At 50.1% G+C, this 20,152-nt stretch overlaps 2 protein-coding genes across 2 annotated transcripts; both read right to left on the reverse strand.

The window, feature by feature from the left end:
• Window positions 1-67: 67 nt before the first annotated feature.
• Window positions 68-2,767, reverse strand: LOC111732381 (inactive serine/threonine-protein kinase TEX14-like). Its single transcript, XM_023524231.1, has 8 exons — window positions 2,713-2,767; window positions 1,682-2,254; window positions 1,408-1,601; window positions 1,263-1,335; window positions 1,088-1,176; window positions 825-998; window positions 255-304; window positions 68-164 (listed from the first exon to the last, which is right to left on the reverse strand). Exons 2-8 carry the CDS (start codon window positions 1,740-1,742, stop codon window positions 68-70), a joined length of 738 nt encoding a protein of 245 aa, XP_023379999.1. The 5' UTR covers window positions 1,743-2,254; window positions 2,713-2,767.
• A 6,112-nt stretch (window positions 2,768-8,879) lies between these two features.
• Window positions 8,880-20,057, reverse strand: PRODH2 (proline dehydrogenase 2). Its single transcript, XM_011381809.1, has 10 exons — window positions 19,800-20,057; window positions 19,527-19,723; window positions 19,200-19,338; window positions 19,031-19,117; window positions 14,557-14,637; window positions 14,319-14,474; window positions 14,076-14,242; window positions 10,564-10,674; window positions 10,079-10,164; window positions 8,880-9,109 (listed from the first exon to the last, which is right to left on the reverse strand). The coding sequence occupies exons 1-10, from the start codon at window positions 19,974-19,976 to the stop codon at window positions 8,940-8,942; spliced, it is 1,371 nt and encodes a 456-aa protein (XP_011380111.1). The 5' UTR covers window positions 19,977-20,057; the 3' UTR covers window positions 8,880-8,939.
• Window positions 20,058-20,152: the final 95 nt, after the last annotated feature.

The raw sequence follows: 20,152 nt of genomic DNA on the forward strand, positions 1-20,152 counted from the left end.
CTGAGGAGAGAGTCCCTCTTGGAAGGCACTGAAGGGTGATATCTGCAGAGAGGAGGCCATGGGAGCCCTAAGAATCTGTGTCAGGAGTGGGGTCAAGGCTGGGTCTGTCTCGGAGTTGGCATCCACCTTGTAGCTCGGCCATGATCTCCTCCAACAGATCCATCCTGGGGAGGAGTGGGATAGGGATGGACGGAAGGTGCCCTCAGGAATGAGAAAGGGGCCCAGGGGCCCTCCCACTAAGGGCCCTTTCTCACTTCTGCATACTGGAGAAGGGATCTCCTCTGATCAGCTCAGGGCTGGCCACCTGCAGGGATAAAAGCTGGAGCTGCTACCTGGTGGCCATGAAGCTCAGATGGACCGGGGTAAGGTGGGGGGGTGGGCAGGGGATGGGCTCAGGGTCTTCTGCTTCACCTGCCCCAGTGGCCTTCCCTGCCAACAGCCTCCAGGGTATGGGAAGCCTTCCTGTGGGTCAGCAGGCATGGTTTGGGCTCCCAGGGCTGGGAGTCCAGCAGGACAGCCCTGTGTGTGTGTCATCTAAGCCCCTGCAGGGCTGGGATCTTGGCTGAGAACTTCCCCTTAAGCTGTTCTACAGAGCCCTGACTCCCCAGTGGGGAGGCTGAGTCCTGAAGGCTGGAGTGTAGGGCAAGGCCCTGGGAGAAGCAGGGTTGGTCAGGAGTCACAGGTCATTGAAGGGACAGCTGGGGGTCCTGTAGGGTTCCCTGGTCAAAGGAGAGACAGCCAGGGAAATTGGGGCTGGTGACAACTGGGGGTAGGGGTCACAGGTTAGGGACTGGATGGTCGTACAGGGCTTGGGGTATCCATACTGTTGAGCTGGGTTCCAGGCAGTGCTGCAAGCTGACCCTGGTTGTGGGGCTGTGGCCTGGGCAGAAGCCAGGGCTGGGACTGGGACTGCTGCCTAGAGTCAAGCTGCTACCTGAGTCCCAGGCTGTGTCCCTCTGGACTCTGCTGTGGCCCACGACCTGAGGAGTCTCCAGGACCTGCAGAGAGCAATGGCAGAGAGCTGCCATGGTTGGTCCAGGTGTCCCACAACTCCCTTAGTCCTCCACATCCCCGCCCTGGCTCCTACCTGGGATTGGAAGGGGCCCAGGGACCTTATGGGGGACTCAGGCCTGGGTGTGGTCTTGGCTCGAGAAGCTACCTCATAGTACAGTGTCTCTGGAGGGACAAACCATTTGGTTGGAATGGGGGGGTACAGCTGAGTTGTGCCTAGCACTGGCCACCACCCCTCCTTGCCCTCTAACCTGGTGGGGAACCGTGGGGTGCAGGGCACAGTGTGGTCCAATCCATCAGGAAGCTCACCTCAGGAGCCGAGTCCTGTGGAAAGGAGATTGGATGTGGGCCCTGTCTTCCATGGCTACCATTCACCCCTGCTAACCTGTCATGTACCTGAGCCATGGCCTCCCGTAGCAGGTATCGGGTATTCTGTAGGCTGCCCCAGCGGTCAGCAGGCCCTCGGCCCAGTCCAGCCCGAACCAAGGCCTGGTAAGGGGTTGGCACCAGGGGGTTCAGGGCTGGGCTCTCACCTGCCTCCAGTTTAGCCTTTACCTCAGGCCCCTCTTTTCCAGCCCAGGGCAGCTCTCCTGTGAGGAAGCATGATTGGAGAACCAAAATGGGAGTGGGGGGTGTCTCAGTGGGGCAAGGTATAGGGTCACTCACTGACCAGTGAAGACCTCCTGGGCCAGGATGCAGAAGCTATAGAGGTCTGAGGTGGTAGCAGGCATATCACCGCAGATGAGCTCAAGTGGCAGCCATGGGTACAATTCGGGAGGCGGGGGCAGCCCTGGGCCTGGCCTTCCCCAGGAGTAGTAGTCCTGCTGAGGCCTATGGAAGCCGAGGGGTCTGGTGAGTCATTGGCTGCTCAACAGGAACACTGGGCAGGCAGGTGAGATGCACTTACCTGGGCCGCAGCCAGCACTGGCGCAGTGGGCGCCCGTGCTCCAGGCTGCCCACCTTGGCCAGGCCTGGCCGCACCAGCTGCACAGCATGCGAGCTAAGGCCACCATGAGCATGCCAGCGGGCCTGCAGGAACAACAAGGCCTCTAGCACCTGTAGCAACAGGCAGCCAGGCAGCAGGCCTGGCACAGTGCAGGGCCACCCCTTGCTCGGTCCCTGGGGGTGCAGCACCACATGCAGGGAGCCTAGCCACACAGGCTCAAAGAGAAGGCGCAGCTCCGACAGGTCCGCCGAGGGGCTCAGTGCCATCAGAAGCAACAGGTTGGGGTGGTGCAGGGTGCTGGGTGGGAAGAGAGCATGCCACTCACAAGGAGACTCTGACCTGTATGGGGCGGGGGCTGCCCCTGGGAACAGGTCACTATGTGCCAGGGGCTGCTGATCTACACCAGCTACTGGGCAAGAGAGAAAGTGAGACCCCAGGTCACACAGAGACGGTGCTGGCCGTCAGAGAGCCAGCACCCACTGTGTACCCTGTTCGTGGTACCCCTCCCTACACCCACCTCTCTGCAGCCTACAAGACACAGGACACAGAACTGGGTACCCACTTTCCAGTGGGGTAGATGGTCACTAGTAGGAGGGCTCCATGCCACGTGCCAGCCCAAAGGTGAAGACTCAGTAACTGTGGCCATTGCCACACTCCTTGGCCTTCTGTTTATGAAATACTTGAGTAAGCAGAACAGGCAGGAGACTGGTCTGTGGGACTGGGCTGGCCTGGGGAGAAGGCTGAGGGTGGCATACCTGCAATGCTGAAGGTCAGCCAACAGCACATCAGTCTGGGTTCCAGGGCCCTTCAGCTGCCGCACGGTCACTGAGTGGCCCCTCCACAGAAGGCTGGAGATTGGGGGGTGGGGGGAGTATGCTTCTGAGACAAGGAGATTTTCCTTGTGAGGGGAGCAGGAGAGCTGGACTCTCTCCAGAGCTCTGCTGGACAACCAGGCAGGGGTGTGGGAGGGGTAGTCTCTCACTTGACCATGACTGTATGGGAGCTGCTCTCATAGGTGCAGTCGGGCTCGCCCTGGGGTGGCAGCAGCTCCTTGGGGTCCACGAGTGGTATGCCCGTTACCAGCCCCAGTGGCCACAGGCTGCTCATCTGGGGGTGGGGGGGGCGGGACTATGAGGCATGAAGAGGACAGGTGATCCCTGCTCCCCTACCCTCTCCCGCTTACCTGGCCAAACCCCAAGGCTGGGATCTGTGGGGGTCTCCTGATCTTCGCTGGCCTTGGTGCCCTAGGGTAAAGGGCAGTCCAAGAGTAAGTCTGGGGTAGCTGGGAGTGGTGGGTGGGCGGGTTTCACATTGTGGACAGTTACCTGTCCGCCTGCACCAGCCGCATCAAGGACAGGGAGCCACACGGGCTGTGTCCAGAGCCGGCCTGCAATTGGCCCAGGGATGCAATGGATGCCAACTCACCACCGTGCACTAGTGCTGATATATGGGTACGGCAGAGTTGTAACAGCTCTAGCACCTGGATAGGGGGCATGTGGGGTGAGGTAGGGTGGGGGTGCTGGCCCCGATGCCCCACTCCACTTGGGCCACTGCTCACCTCCTGGCTCCGCTTAGTACCACCCTGCTCTGCCCAGTCCCGAGGTGTGCGACCCTGCTGGTCATGCAGACGCAGGTCACCTCCCGCCTGCAGCAGGTGCAACATCACCAGGCTGCGGCCTGAGAAGGCACCTGCGTGCACGGGTGTGCTGCCATCGAGGCAGCGGCTGCAGCAGAACAATAAAGACAGGAATAGATTAGAAAAGGGACGGAACAGGGACAAAAGGTAGCAGGATAGGAACATTGAAGGATGAAAGGGGTCACTGGGAGGTAAGAGGGAAAGGTTAGGGGAGTTGGGGCCACCCATGTCCGCTTCATGAACATGGAAAGTAGCTATCAGGATAGAAGGTATTGCTTGGAGACAAGGTGGGGTCTTTGAGAGGATGAGAGGATCATTGTGAGCACATGAGAGGCACCAGGAGACTGGGAATAGTCACTGAAGGACAAAAAGGGGTTAACTGAGAGGACAAAAGGGGTCACTGGGATTAGGAGGGTCATCAGGGGATGGGAGGAGTTTGTGAGGGCAAGAGGCCTCTAGGGAAGAGAACTCTGGTTCTGCGGGGCTCAGACTCAGGGCCCTGGGAGTGTGAGGGAATCACCACCTGCCCACTCACTGGTTGGGGTTGGCGCCAAAAGCCAGCAGGAGCTGCACAGCAGAGCTATGGCCCAGCAACGCTGAGAGAAAGAGCCCCGTCTGCCCAGCAGAGTTCTCACCATCTACCTGGACAACTGAGAGGCAGCGAGGCTTAGGACTATCCCTGCCCTTTACTCCAGGCAACACCTTTGCCAGTTCCCAGCCCCCACAGTCCCTCCCTGACTGGGTGACCCTTGACCCCAGTTTCCATCCCTATGTCTCGGAACTGCCACCCTACAGCTGCTGGGGACTCTGCCTTAGAATCCATCTCAATGCAGCACTTACCATTAAGTCCAGAGAGCTGGAACATTTACCTGCCATTTCCATCCCAGAGGTGTCAAAAACACACAAAGGTAACCGGGGGCCAAAAAAAAAAGGACTTTGTGGGGACTTGGGCTTACAGGAGCTTTGTGCACTGCCCAGGGCAGGTAGCCTCCACCCAGCTCTAATTCAGTGTATGTACAGGTCCCATTCAATTTTTCAAGAAAAGCAAACTCTCTGGATTTTATCAGGAAATATCCCAAGCTTATTTTTGAACACTGCATCTAAGAGCAGAATCCAAGTAGCAACCTCTTCTGTACCTGACTCCATGCCCTTGCCAATTCCCTCTCCCCATCACACGGCTCAGCTCACCCCTCCCAAGACCTTATCTCTGCACCCATCATGCCCCAAGGCCTATTTCTCTGCACTCATCATCCCTGAGCTCCTCTTCCTCCAGGCCCTATCCCATATCCTCAGGGAGAGCAAATTCATGGCATCCTTGTCCTTGTACTTATGTCCTTGGCAGACATGGCTAATGAATCAAGCACTTTGTCCAACCCGCAAAACCCCTCCAAATGAGGTCCCTCAGGAAGCTCTAAATATCACACTCACTGGCTCTTATTTTAAACTTAGCAGCCACCATCTTTTGCAATGACATTCTAACTAGTTCTCTGCATTTGTCTTGAATGATACTTGCAGAGAGATCTTCTTAAAATGCAAATTATTTCTTGATATGGATTATTATTGCAATGATAAGCATTTCATTTCATTTCATGTATAGATACTTTTATACAAGTTGTTCTAAAATCATGAGTTTCCAGAACCAGAAAATGAAATTATATATCAATTCCATTTGTGATTATAAGTGTAAAACCCCTAAATAAAGTAAAAGAGGTAACCCAATCAATTTATTCCTGGAAAGCAAGGGTGATTCCACAAAAGGAAATCTATCAGTGTAATAAAACATATTCATAAAGGACAAAAATCATGTTTAACTCAGTAGATACAGAAAAGACAATTGATAAAATTCAACATCTATTTGGAAAGGAAAAAAGGAAAAAAAACCTCAGAAAACTAGGAATTGATGGGAACTTCCTTATTTGATAAAAATTATAAACCAAAACCAAAGAGCAAACATGATACTTAATGCAGAAACATAGACTCATTTCCTTAAATATCAAAAACAAGGAAACAGATGCCCATTGACAACAAGGTTTGAAAAGTCTGGCTAACACTTTATGATAAAAAAAAAAAGTGTGTGAAAGAGAAATGAATAAATGAATGAACAAATAAATTAATAAATAATAAGTACATTAATAAATAAATTAGAGTTTAAAGATTAAAGGGCTGAGACCAAACTGTCACCATCTGCAGATAACAAAAAAGTAAGAGTCAACAATTACAACTATTAATCAAGTTCAGAAAGTAGCCAGATGTACAATCAATTTACAAAAATCAATGAAAAACAAATTGCAAATTGGGTAATATTAATTTCCTGCCTACAACGCCAATGGTTTCCCATCACATACAGGACAAAAATCCAACAAAATTCATATCCCTTTTGAGGCCCTTTCCCTGCTGCCTCAGCTTTCATCCTCTCCCTGAGTCCCCTTGTTCCCTGGGGCTATTTACACATACCCAGTTTGTTTTGACTTCAGGGCCCTTGCACTGGCTATTCCATCTTTCTGAAATGCTCTTCCTCCAGCTTTTTGCATGACTGGCTCTTATACTGTGACACACAAGTATCACACCATCAGAAAGGCCATCCCTTCCAGTGTGCCTACTTCATTCTCATCACTCTCTTAATTCCCATAATAGATTTCATTCACAATGCCCTAATAGGTGATATTTAGCCCTAAACCCCTAACATAGACAACAGAGGCTGGTGCACAGTGGGTGCCTGGTATAAAATTGCTGACTGGACAACTGAAGTTGCACCCTCCATACTGCTCCTTGATCTTGCCCTCACAGGCAATTCCAACAGCCAAAGCCTTACCTTTCCTAAGAAGCCGGATGAGGCTCCAGCCTGGGCCCCCAGCCACAGCCAGGCGATGCAAACGGCCCACCTGGGCTTTTGGATTCCCAACAGAGCCCAGCTCCACAGGTAAGCGAGAGCTCAGGGAGGGCATCTGTGGGCTCCAGACTCAGTCAACTCCTGGACAGGGATCAGCCAGGGGGTCTTACGAGGGCAAGAGGAGAAGACTGGATCCTCTGGGAGCAATAAAGACAGAGCTGTCTGGGAGTCCTGGAGGGCAGTCTGAAAAGAAAGGGGTTTGGGGTGGGGGTCTGATTTGGAAGGAAGTGTCTGAATGAGAATAGGGGTAGGCTCTGGGAGAGCTACATACCAGAAGATCAGGTGTCTACAGGAGTCTGCGAGCTGAAGGGGCTCTAAGGAAATCTGAGGGCTGGGCGCCCTCTGGAGGAGGGGTGTAAGGGCTACAGGGGTAGGATCTGGGCCGGGAAAAGGAGTCTGGGGGCTTGGCAAGAGGGTCTGACTATTACCTATGGATTGGAGGAAGAGGAGCCTGAGGGTTAGAATCTGAGGGGGGGTGGAGTCTATGGGCTGTGAGAAGGGGCCCAAGAGTGGAGGACAGTCCCAGGACAGGGTCTGCGGGTTATGAAAGGGTCTGAGGGTTGGCGTGCGGGCTGAGGTTTAGGGAAGTGTCTCTACGCTGGGGTAAGGTCTGCAGGATAAGGGAAGGGACCGAGGGAAGGAAGAGGTCTGAGGACTGTGTCTGTGGGTGAGAGGAAGGAAGGGTCGGAAAAGAGCAGGCGCTGATAAAGGAGTGGGGCCTGCGGCTGTAGGAAGGGCGGAGAGGAAGAAGGCGGTCTGAGGGCGGGGTCTGCGGGCTAGGGGCGGGGTCTGGTGGACAGCTGAGGACCCAGTAAGATCTAAGAAGGTTCTGGAGCCCAGATCCCAGTCCAGGAGGCTTAGCACCTACCGTTGGGCTCCGACAGTGATCACCACGTGACCTTGGAGCACTAGCTCTGGCGATCTGGGTGGGTACTCTAGGCGCAGGCGCATCACTGGCCTCCTGCCACGTGTGAGCTTGCGCTGTAGCCTCTGAGAGGTACCACAACTATGCCGCGAGGTGACCAGAGAGAAGAGACAGCGATGTCCACCCCAAAGCTGTCAGCTATGCCCTACGTGTTTCCCCTTCTATTTTCCCCATTCCAAGACTTGTTGGAGGTGGCCGGTCCTTCGTGATCCCTGGGCTTGGCTGTCTTCGGTGCTTCTCTTCCACCTCCACGGGCTTTTTCCTCTGTCCTTGCCTCAGCCTCTCCTCTTTGCCCTAGACCTGGGGCCCCACAGTGTCCTGGACACCTCCTTCTGGATGTCCCCTGGGACCCTCATACCTACCAGATCCCACGCTGGCCTCAATATCTCACCAAAACTGCATTTCCTCCTGGATTCTTGTCTCAGGATTGGCCCCACTGTCCTCTCTTCAAGCCAGAGCCCTGGGCCTTGCCCTGAAAGGTCTTCCTCCCATACAGCCTATCAGCCCCATGTCCCACTCAGCCTCCTGATTGTCCTTTCCATCAGCCCCCTCTTCCTTTCCCCGCAGGTCCTCCCTTCGAGGATTTCCTACCCCAGCTTTCCCTGGGCTCCCAGCCTGCCTCCCCACTCTGGTCCACCCACTACATGGCAGCCAGGGGGATCGTCCTAAAACCAAACCAAACCTGACTCTCTCTCTCTCCTGCTTGAAACTTTCCTGACTCCCCAGTGTCCTTGACACAGGACCCATGTTCTGCAGTCTGCATCATCTGGCCCTGCCCATCCTCCGTCCTTGTCTTCTCAACCCTGGTCTGTTTGACACTTCTCCGTTTATGCACATGCCCTTGCTTTTGAAGGCTCTTCTCAATATTTACTTGGTTTCTTATGAATTCTCTGGAAAGTCCTCTTAATTACAAGGTGCCTCCTCTGGCCTTCCACAGCCTCCAGCTTTCCTCAATATTGCCCTAATTCTCTGCTTCAGCTTCCCCCATCATAGCCCAGACCACTCTGGGCTGTCACTGACTGAAGAGTAAGAGCCCTATGAGGCCAGGCCATAAGTTGTCTTGGTCACTGTTGTGTCCTCAGCATTGTTCAGCTCAGAGTCTAGCTCAGAAGAGGCCTCAGAAAATTATTAAATGAGCAATTTGCCTCTTTCAGGCATCCCTTCCTGCTCGTGTTGCCTTAGCCCAGCCTCTTGACTTCAGTGCCTCAGTGTTTGTTCTTCACTTGGGCATCCACTGGAGTGAAGAAAGTTCTCTCATCAGCCACTGTTGAGTAGAACTGACCTCAGACTCATTGCAGGATAGACTGCTTCAGGGTCAGGAGGAGGCTTCATTAGTCTTTGATCAATGCCCTCGTTATGCTCTAGGGTTATCTAAAGGTCTGTTTTGAGCTGCAGAGCACCATAGCTGGGCTGGCTGAGGTCAAGATTAGCCCTTCCCCAAGGAGGCGGCTTCAGTGCAGAGCAGCAACTTAGACAGTAGCTCGGGACCTTTATTGACCACATAACCCCTGGGGGTGCTAAAAGGGTACCCTCAGGCCCCACCCAGCAGCCTCCTCCAAAGTTCTTGGCTGAGCAGCTCCCGTTCCCTGCGGGCACCCTGCAGCACACTCCGGTTCTCCTGGGCCCTCCGGATCAGGTAGGGGATCACCTCCTCCAAAGAGCCGTAGGGGATGGACTTATACACGGCATAGCCGGCCTGCCCTGTAGGGAGAGTCTTGGCAGGAAGTGGGCTCATGCTTGGGGAGAGGTTCCCCCAGGCTCCATGGGAACAGACTTCCAGTTTTTAAATGTGGCAGACTAGGTGAGTTGGACAAAATTTCCCACTGGAAAAAAAACCTAAAAATTCTGGAGTAAACATTTAAAAAATCTTAAAGTTATTAAAATGCTGCCAAGAGAATAAAGAATTTACTAATCCAAGAATTAAGAGAAAGTGAGAACCAGAGAGAGAAGGCATGCACAGGAAGCACTTCCACCCTGAAGGTAAAATTGAGCCGCTATTTGATGACTTCATAGAGTAGAGGAGGTACAGAAATCCAGGCCCAAAGCCTGCCCAGGGTGAGAGGTGTAAAGGAGAACTTCCCCACATTAAGCTGGACCATAAAAGTGTATACCCTCAGAGTAAGACTTCACAAGAAGTCATCCCTTCCACCTCTCCCACTCCCAGGGAATGGCCTTGACCATAAGTCGAGCAGGGAAGAAAACAGAGAAATCCATCTCTGAGAGGTTGTGGGTGTGTGTTAGTTGTCTCACATATTTGCAGCCCGAATTTGCATCCCTGGGATGCTTCAAGGAACCTCAAGCTGTGAATTTAGGATACAATGATTTTGTACCCTCTTAGCATCTGGCAGAAGAAAACATAAATCTTCTGGTCTCAGGCTCTGGGGAGCAACACAGTGAAAATGATCATGTGCACAGGAAACAAGACACCATGATCCAGAACCAGCAAACACAACGAAGAACAGGTACAGAGACACAGGCCTGCAAGACCTTTAAACACTGGAACAACAGATCTATCTGGAAGGGTCTGGAGACTGAGCCATCCGCAGGCGCTAGATAGGAGCCTGGCCAGGCATTAGTTGAGAATGGGAAAAGGAATCCGGTTGAGAGGGAATGAGGGCTGGGGCTGGGAGGGGCACGGTGGCGGTGGTAGGGAATGAGCCATTTACATACCCAATGCCAGGGAGACATGGTCACACATCCCCAGAAGTTGTCCAAAACAGACGGGCCCATCCAGAGGAATGCCCAGCTCCCACATGCTATAGAAAAGGCTACATCATCAATCCACATAGTGGCTAGATCTAGAGCTGAAAGTCAGCTATTATACACTCAATGGCTGTTCCAGCTATTTAAATATTGGAATACTTCTAAACTTGATCAATAATAATTGCTCGGAAGCCCCTGAAAGCTCCCCAGTGAGTCCCAACTCCTTCCCTGGAACCCTCAGACCTCCCCATGCCCTAGCAAATAACGAGTGATGCCTTGTTCACCTGGGGCATACAGGACTTACAGGTATAGCAGGCGTTAAATATTTTTAATACTCTTCCCAGAATCCCTTTGAACTTACTGTCCCCACACTGTTCCTCCCCTTGTTTCATGTCCACCACCCTCTGCCCATCCCTGGCATGTGAGCAAGGGAAAGGAAGCTCCCCTCATACCGCTTGGTTGCCTGGCAAACAGTTTCCTCATTGTGGGAAGCCACCATAAGGTGGCATAGAGGGCCACGTTGGGACACGTGGGTCAGCATCAGCTCCAAACAGCGGCTATAACTGAAGAGAGATGTTCCCTTCAGATATGGCACCTGTGAGTGAGGGTCAGGCCCCAGGGACCGGGCATTTCAGTTCTTGGGAGGTAGGGTGCCTAAGGGCAAGGACTCTGGAGTCAGAAAATACCTCCTTCCACCTGGACCAGCTAGCTTCAAGGGCCATCCCTTCTCCTTTCTCTCTTGTAACACCTAACAGTGATGTGAGGATGGAATGAGATGAGGGTGTACATAAAGCCTTTGGCACAATGGCAGAGTCACAACGAAGGTCCACATCACACACACAAAATAACATTTACTCAAGGTCATTCACTTGCAGCATTGTCTATGGAACATGATTAGCAACAACCCAAATGTCCATAAGTAAGGGACTGGCTAGGTGAACGATGGCACACACAGGATAGCAGAGTGCCATGCAGCTGTAAAAAGAACAGGACACTCTGGGCACTGATACGGCAAGGTAAAAAGACTGGCAAATGCTTTCCAAGCTTGCCGTAGGCTAGTGCCACCCAATGGCCTTCACGTACACTGCCAATTATTCTCCATTGCCCTCCAGATCTGTTTTCGGCTCTTCTCTGTCCCTCAGGAAGTTTTTACGTCCTGTAATCCCCATGGAGTCATGGGCAGGAGATCAGAAGGTAGGAGAGAGAGCTCGGGGGTTTCACCTCTTAGCCCCCTCTCTGGCCCATCCTGACTGTCCCACACCTCGTGTGTGGCCACACCTCCTCCAGCATGGCTCCTTTACCTCACCTATAGAACAAGGGTCATAATAGCCTCCCACTTTTGTGGGTTCCAGGCGCTTCAACATTCCCTGTGGGTTTCCCGAACCTTGCCCACATTCCATAAATTTGGTCCCTTCACTAATTCTCCTTTAGTTTGTATAGAATTATTTTCTCTGGGACCCTGCCTGACACACATATATTCACTCATCTCATGCTCAAATCAACACTGTGAGGTAGATGTTCTGGATATCCCCATTTTACAGAGGGGGAGATTGAAGCTGAAAGAGGTTAAGACTGGTCCCTGGGTCGCACAGCTAGAAGTGACCAAGCTGGGATTTGAACCTAGGTTATCTGATACCCTAGGGCCTAGACTCATTATCACTAGACTATTCTGCCTTTAAGATATGCAATTGAGTGAAAAGGCAAGGAACAGTGTGTAGACGTGATGCCTTTGTACATATACACACAAAAATCTTTGGTTTTGCATATGCATAAGGAACTCAAGAAATACATATAACAAACTGTGGGGCCAGGGAGACTCCATGATTAGATAGGGATTTGGATCAAAATGAGATATATACATTTTCATCTAATTTTGATTTTCAAATCCCATGAATTTATTACTTATTTAAAATCTATATTAAAACATGAATGGTACTGAGCCATTCATGTGTAGAAATGGGATGCGCGGAAATGGGAACCCTCATACAGTGCAGATGTAAATGTAAAATGGTGCAGCCATTGTGGAAAACCATCTGGCAGGTCCTCAAAAGGTTAAACATGGAGTTACCACATGACCCAGTGATTCCACTCCTAGAGAATTGGACTTGCGGGAGAATTGAAAATGCATGTATGTTTACTTGATCAGCAGTCTCTTCCTTGGGCTCCCTCCTCCTGCCTTTTCTACTCTTTTCCATTCTGTTTTCCATGTGCAGCCAGAGGGAGCCTATTTAAATGTGTACATGAATGTTCACAGCAACACTACTTAAAACAGCCAAAAAGTGGAAACAATCCAAATGTCTGTCAGCTGATGAATGGATAAATGAATTGTAGTCCATACACATAATGGAATGTTACTTAGCCATAAAAAGGAATGAAGCATTGACACATACTATAATATAGTTGAACACTGAAAACAATATGCTGAGTGAAAGAAGCCAGAAACAAAGGCCACATATTATATTCATTTGTATAAAATGTCCAGAATAGGCAAATCAACAGAGACAAAAAGATTAGTGGTTGCCAGGGGCTCTGAGGAGGAGGGAATGGGGAGTGACTGCTAATGGATTTCCTTTTGAGGTGACAAAATATGGAATTAGATAGTGGTGATGATTGTACAACCTTGTGAATATACTAAAATTCACTGAATCGTACACTTTTAAATGGTGAATTTTATGGTATGTGAATTATATGGTACCTGCCTAGAAGCCCTCACTGCCTTTGGATACAAGCTTAGGTTCCAATCATGGCTTGACCACTTGCCCTGGAAGCTTGGTAAATCCCTGTAGCTCTACAAACCTCTCCTTAATCCACTGTGAAATGGAGTCAGACTTTGTAAACTCCATGGGGCAGGACCTGGGGGGCCACCTTGGTTGCTGTCACCAGGATCCAAAATAGATCCTAATCTAAATCAGGTGGTCAGCAAGTACACGTTGAAAAAATAAAGTCCTTCTTCCCAGAGCCATGGGTTGGGAGTCGAAGGAGCCCACCCACATCTTGGCCCCAGCGCAGAGTGATCTGAGGTGAGTAAGAATGAGGGTCTACAGCCTGTTTGCCTGGACTCAAATCTTAGCCCTGCCACTCAGTAGCTATGTGACCTCAGGTAAGTGATTTCACCTCTCAGTGCCTCAGTTTCATCCTCTTGTAATGGGGATGATGATAATAGTACCTATTATTTGGAGTTGTTTATTTATTCATTCAGCAGATCCATACTGAGTAAGTACCACCATGTAACATGTACAGTTTTAAGCACTGAAGGTTCAGCAGTGAACAAATCAGAAACCCCTGCCCTTCTGGGCACCCACTCTAGTGGGGGAGACAGACAATAAGCAGTTTAATACATAACTGCATAGAAACTCAACTGCCAATGAGTGCTAAAGAGAAAAATTAATCCAGGAAGAGAGTGGGTGAGGGAATGTTCTAGTTTTTGATAGAGAGTGTAGGAAAGGTCCCTTGAGAAGGTACCAATACACAAAGACCTGAGGAGGTGAGGGATTGAGCCATGCAGCTGCCTAGAAGGAGAATGTTCTAGGTAGCTCAAGCAGGAAGTACAAAGGCCCTGGGGATCATCAAGGAGTGTGAGTGAGGGGAAGAGTGGAAGGAAAAGTGAGAGAGGTGACAGCGACCAGATCATGTAGGGCCTTGTGGGCCATCGTTAAGGATTTGTGGTTTACTGAGGGTGCAAAGGGAAGATTTTGAACTGAGGGGGGACATGATTTGCCTTGGGTATAAACAGGCTCCCCCTGGCTGCACATGGAGAACAGACTGGGAAGGAGCAGGAAGTGGGGAGGAAGGAACCCAAGGAGGAGCCTAAGGAGGAGCCTGCTGATCAGGTGGGAAGTGGTGGTGTCCTGGACCAGGGAGAGGGAGTAGACACACACAGGACGCTCAGCATCATGGGTAGTGAGCTCTAATTAAAGGTTGGATGTTATTATTTGCCTCAGAGGCTGGCCTGGCCCAGTCCTACCTCTGTCTGGTAGCCTCATAGTCAGGCTGAGTAGGATCTTTGGCCCCTTGGAGCAGGGCCACCTTTCTTTCCTTGTCCAGATACGCCCCTCGTACCAGTTTCACTCCAAAGGCCAGACCGGACCTGTCTGCAGCCTCAGCATCTCGCCTCAGCTGCTCGTATGTGTCCTGGCAGAGGACATGGGCACCTTCAGGTCAGGGTACTGGGACCCCAGCTGGCAGCCCCCGGGAGCACACCACACACCTTCAGATAGGCCTGGTAAGTGTTCCACACCCAGGGCCCACCTTCCCTGGGGCTGTTCCAGCGCACTGCCAGGGCAGCCACTAGCAGAGACAGAGCAGGATTCAACGAAGTGTACTCGGCATCCACCAGGAGCCTCACGTGCTGGGCCCGGGCATGCTGAGGGTGAGAGAGGCTGTGGTCAGAGCCCCAGGGGTAACCAGCAGGTGCAGTGGAGCCAAGTCAAGGCGGAAGGCATTACCTGTACCACCTGCTGTAAGCGTCTCAGAGAGGACTGGAGATGCTGGTTTTGCTCGGCATTGAGGCAGGGGACCTGGAAGCCCTGGGGGAGGGCAGCAGGGGAGGCAAGAGCAGCTCAGGACTTTCTTCTAGAGCCTAAGTCTCCTCTTCCCCATTGCCATGAAGGGGAAAAAGTTTAGAAATTGTTAGAAATCTACACAGTTGCTGTACCATATATGTACTATTTGTTGAAGTATAACACAATGGGAAAAGCCCAGAATCTGAGTTTGAATCCTGGTTCCATCAATTACTGTGTGGCTTTGAGCAAGTCATATAACCCTTCTGGGCCTCAGCTTTCTCCTCTGTAAAATGGAGATGCTAATAATAGCTACCTCATAAAGTTGTTGTCTGGATAAAAATGAGTTAATATGTGAGATTTGCCTGGACATAATCAGGACAGGATAGTACTAGCACATAATAAGCACTCAAAACATATTGTTATTATAATAATAGGTGACTGCATATACTATCTTGTGTATTTAATTTCCACAATGATCCTAGTAGACAGATGTTATTCCAAGCTTCATTTTCCAATGAGAAAACTGAAGCTAGAGAGAGAAGCATCTTGGAATTGACCTATAGAAAGTGCTTAGAGCAGTGACTAGTTCATAATAAGTACCATAAGTGTTTCCTCCTATTAGTCTCTTAGGACCTCAATTTCCTCATTAAATGTCAAAGGCCTCATTGCAGCCTGCAAAGCTTCCATCGGGTCTGGCTCCTCTGCTCCCACCTCCTCCCACACTCTCTGCCTTACTCTGCCCTCCAACCGCACTGGCCTCCCTGCTATTGAACATGCCAGGTACTTTCCCACCTCAGAGCCTTTGCTCTAACTGTTCCTTCTGCCTGGAACACTCTTCTCCGGGAGGTCCACTTACCTCTCCTCCAGGTCTTTGTTCCAACATCCCCTCCTCAATGAGGTTTTTCCTTGGTTTAAGTTTGCAACTCCCTATCTGGGACTCTCTTTCCCTTCCTCAACCTTATTTTCCCCTACAATGCTTATTTATACTTGTCACACACTGGCTTTGGTTTTCATTATTGTCTCTTGCCCCTCCCTGACTAGCAAGTGAGTGCCTGGCGGGCAGGGAGTTTTTCCTGGTCATCGGCTTCTCCACCCCCAGCACAGCACTTGGAATACGGCAGATGGCTAACGAACATTTAGAAAATTCATAATGTGGAAATCATAACTGTCTCTAACTCACAGACTTGTTATGGGGATCCAAAGGATCAGTGAGAGCTGCTGGTAACCAAGATGTCCAGCTGTGTCCAAATAACTTTCTGGGAAGTTAAAGAAAGAGGAACAGGTGGGACTTAAATTTTATTTTATCTAACAGGGTCAATATAGATGAAGCAGGACTAGGCTTGCTAATTGAACTCCCCTGAGGGCAAGTTGGTTTGAACATGGCACCCACCCCCATTTTGAGGGAGAAAACTGTCTCCAGGAGGAAGGAAGAGCTGGGGGCACCTGCCCAGCCACCTTTTCTCCAATCAGAGAATTGTCTCCCCTTGGCTTGGGGCATAGTCTTGGGGGTAGTTCTGGGGGTGTTAGCAGCTGGCGGAGCTCCTTATATATAATGGCCACCCTCATAGAGGGCCTATTCGGTGCCAGGTGCTATTTCAGGTACTCACCAAATTATTAACTCTTGTACTCTTCACCACCCTCTGAAGTAGGGACTGTTATCACCCCCATTTTACAGAGGGGAAAACTGAGGCACAGAGAGGTGAAATCACTTGTCTAAAGTCACACCACTAACTAGACCTGGGATTTGAACTTCAGCTTCTCCAAAGCCTGGATTATTGACCACCGCCTTAAACAACCACTCACAGGCAGAGAGTAAATGTCTCCCTGGAACATGTAATGGTAGTCCCCTTTTACCCAAGGGGAATACAAACCAAGACCCCCAAGCGGTTGCCTGAAACCACGGACAATAACTGAACCCTATATATACTATGGTTTTTCCTATGCATTCGTACCTTTTCTCTTAAAGGAAGCACTTTACGGCTTCTCTTTGGCATGGCATATCTGAATCGCCGGCATCACTCCTCTTGCACTTTGGGGCCATTGTTAAGTAAAGTAAGGGTTACCAGAACACAGGCAGAGCGACGCTGCAGCACCTGAGAAGGCTACTAAGCGGCTAACCAGTGGGTAGCGTATACAGCGTGGACATGCTGGACGAAGGGATGAAACACATTCCAGCGGGTCAGAGTGGGACAGTGTGAGATTTCAAGTTACTCAGAATGGTGCACAATTTAAAACTTATGAATCGTTTATTTCTAAACTGTTCCCTTTAATAGTTTCAGACCACAGTTGACTCCAGGCAACTGAAACTGGCAAGCAAAACCTCAGATAAGAGGGGACTACTTTAAAAAAACACTTAGGACAGTGAGTGGCACGTTGTGATAAGTTCTCCACTATTAATTTATTGTTTAAAAATCACTTGCTTCATTCATTCACTCATTCATTGATTTGACATAAATCTTGTCTAGGTACCAGGGGCTGGGAATATGGAAGTGAACTGGAATCATGAATTGTGCTGTGGAAGCAGAGGATGTGGAGAGCAAGGATGGGTGGGGACTCAGATCTGAGATGAAGGGTAGTAGGGCTGCCTCTGAGATGGAGACAGGACGGAGAGGCAAGTCTAGGGAGACACAGAGGCCAGTGTGGGACCCAGCAGGTGTGGGAGACCTGGGAGATGCCCAGGAGGCTCAGGGGAAAGGCTGGGGCTTGAGACAGAAACATGGGCATCATTAGTGCTGGGTGGGGAAACTGAGGCTGTAGGGGTAGGTGAGAAAGCCTTTTGAAGGGAGTAAGGGGTAAGAAGAGAGAGAGACAGGACTCCATATTTAAGAGACAGGCAGAGAAAAACCTAACAAAGACCGAGAATGAGCCAGCAGCGATGGAAAAGGAAATCCAGGTGTGATGGTATTGGGGAAACCAAAGGAAGTATGTGACATAAGAAAGAGGAAGGTCCCTCTGTTCCTTGCAAAGTCAGATACCAGCTGGCAGGGGCTTTAATCCTTAAAGCTGCCCTGGGAAGGAGTTGGTAGCACTCTCTTCATGTGACTAAACTAAAACTGAAATGGTAAAACTTGTTAGATTCCAAAACTGATTCTCTAAAACACTAAATCCTGCTTCTTGTGTTTTGTGACACCTTTAAAAAATTACAGATTAAAAAAAAAAAAATCAAGATAAAAAAAAAAAATCAAACCCATCAAAAAAAAAAATCAAACCCATCAGCATGCCCCTACAAAATTGTTTGGGATGGTGGAGACTTGAGGCCACCCAGGTGTCCATCCCACAGGAGGTAAATAAACCACATGGATAGAAGCAGCAACTGCAACCAATGGATTAGCTGTTCACAAAGACGCTTGAATGGACCTTATGATCTGACAGTTTATTGGAAAAAGCATGAAATGGAATGAAACAGATAACATAACACTATTTTTGTACATCTTAAAACGTACCCCTCAGATTGACAGAAAAGGACACGAGGGAATTTTCTGCAGTGATGAAAATGTTCTATATCTTGATAGGGATTTGAATTGCTCAGGTATGTGAATATGTGAAAACTCATAGAATGGTACATTTACAATTGGTGCATTTCATCATATGGAAATTTTACCTGAAAAGAAATAAAGTACTGTAAATAATTATCAAGTTCTAATTAGTGGTATGCATTCTGAAACATTTGGAGGGAAGTGTACTGTTGTTTGCAACTTACTTTGAAATGCATCCAAAAATAAGATGTATTTATGGATGGACGGAGCAATGGATAGAAGGACAGATATGATTTAAAGCAAGTATAGTTAAATGTTAACAGTGGCAGGTATACAGGTGTTCACAGTAAAATTCTTTAAACTTTTCTGTTTGCTTGAATATTTTCACAGTGAAACATTGGAAAAATATGCCCCTAAACAGTATACACTTGGCAAAACAAAATCACAATAATAAAGAGATATATATTATACAGGATTAAGTGGGTGCCAATGGCAGATAGTGTAGAAATAGGACATAGCAATAAAAAGGAATGAAAAAATGAATGAATGGATGGATGAATGAATGATTAAACTGAACCTCATTGGTCTAATCACAATTCCCAGCCATCCAGCACACACTAGCATAGCTGAGTAGATTGATAAAATATTGATATACTTTCTTCCTGTTGATAAAAATCTTCTTTCTCAATCACTCTTCAGAGCTCTCAACCCCCAGGCTCCTTCCCTAGAACCCCCAGATGACCCATAGTCTGTCCATACCAACAATGCCCCAGGGTTATAGACACACATTTATTCTGATTGTTCTGAGCCTGGAAAGTAGTGGTAGTTAAATAGTTTGAACATTCTATTTGCAGGCTTCTGCTACATACAAGTCCAGGGGACTCTGCTCCCCTGACATTCCCCACCAACCATTCATTTCTCCCCCAGTCTGAGATCCTTACCCGGCCAGAGTCCATGGCTTCTGCCAGCCTCTCAGGGCTCAGCTCCGAGGGAGCTCCGGGCCTTCTGACCCACGAAGTTAGCTCTTTCTGGAACGGAGTGGTGGGTGGGGTAATGAGAGGGACCTGGTAGGCAGCCACACCCTCCTCCCACATCCTGCCCATCCCTTACACAGAGCCGAGAGCTGGTCAGCGCCGTCACCTTCAGTTGCATGAGGATGTTCCCAGTTGTGCCAGGGGTCTCCAGGAGGCCTCGTGACAGATCCACACACCGCAGCATCGCACTGAGGTTTCCCTCATACCAGGCCTCACTGCCCAGCCAGAAGGCATCAGGCCCTGGAGCCCACTAACCCTTTTCTGCCATCCTCCCGACCTCCCAGGGCCCTGGCCCCTTACTCACCCAGTCTTTTAAAACATTTTTAATATAACCGCCCATGACAAGCCAGGGACTAGGCATGTATAGACTGTGATGGCCCATAAGGTGGCTATGTTTACTCACCCAGTCTTGACAGCTGAGTCTGGCTCCTCCTCAGTAGGCACTGCCAGCAGGGGCCGGAGGCCTAGAGTCTGGAGCTGTTGGACACAGCCCCTCACCTCCTCTGCCGTCTCACCAGCCACAAACTGCCCATAGACAGATGCTCGGAGAAGCGCACCTGAGAGCCGGGAGCCCAGGAGTCGCTGAGACCAGGCCTGGAGCTGGGGTGACAAGGAGTGAGAGCTCAAAACTGGACTTTGGGGAGCCCTTAGACGAGGCCCCAGGGTCACTGCTCACCACCAGGCCGTGGGTGACCAGAGGGGGCCAGGCACACAGCCGTAGCACTAGCAAAGCCCGTGTCAGTTCTCCTGTGCCCTTGAGGTGGAAGGCCGCACCATCAAAGCTCAAGGGCTGCCAGCCCCCAGCAGAGGGGCCAGCCTGGGAATAGAGCACTCGACAGGTCCGGAGCATCATGAATCCCTCACCACGCCAAGTAAAGGGGCTTTGGAAGTAGCAGAGCTACCAGTGCCCCTTGCCCGGCCAGGGGCAGTGACTCATTAACCAGGCAGTTGCCAGGAAAAGGCAAATCTTTAGGATCACAGGCTCCTTGGAGGTCAGTTAATTATCAACTGATAAGGACAGAGTTCAGA

The sequence above is a fragment of the Pteropus vampyrus genome, unplaced genomic scaffold, assembly GCF_000151845.1.
Source record: "Pteropus vampyrus isolate Shadow unplaced genomic scaffold, Pvam_2.0 Scaffold452, whole genome shotgun sequence".
Classification (NCBI taxonomy): Eukaryota; Metazoa; Chordata; class Mammalia; order Chiroptera; family Pteropodidae; genus Pteropus; species Pteropus vampyrus.

Bases quoted from the DNA above. Each gene is read 5' to 3' on its own strand.
- LOC111732381 (XM_023524231.1), bottom strand. From the start codon at position 1,742: ATGCCTGCTACCACCTCAGACCTCTATAGCTTCTGCATCCTGGCCCAG. The intron at 1,177-1,262 runs GTTAGAGGGCAA...TTGTCCCTCCAG, and splicing joins ACCCCACGGTTCCCCACCAG to AGACACTGTACTATGAGGTA. The intron at 165-254 runs GTGAGAAAGGGC...ACTCCTCCCCAG, and splicing joins CCCTTCTCCAGTATGCAGAA to GATGGATCTGTTGGAGGAGA.
- PRODH2 (XM_011381809.1), bottom strand. From the start codon at position 19,976: ATGATGCTCCGGACCTGTCGAGTGCTCTATTCCCAGGCTGGCCCCTCT. The intron at 19,339-19,526 runs GTGAGTAAACAT...CTGGCTGGGCAG, and splicing joins GACTCAGCTGTCAAGACTGG to TGAGGCCTGGTATGAGGGAA. The intron at 14,475-14,556 runs GTAATGCCTTCC...TCTCACCCTCAG, and splicing joins GCTTACAGCAGGTGGTACAG to CATGCCCGGGCCCAGCACGT.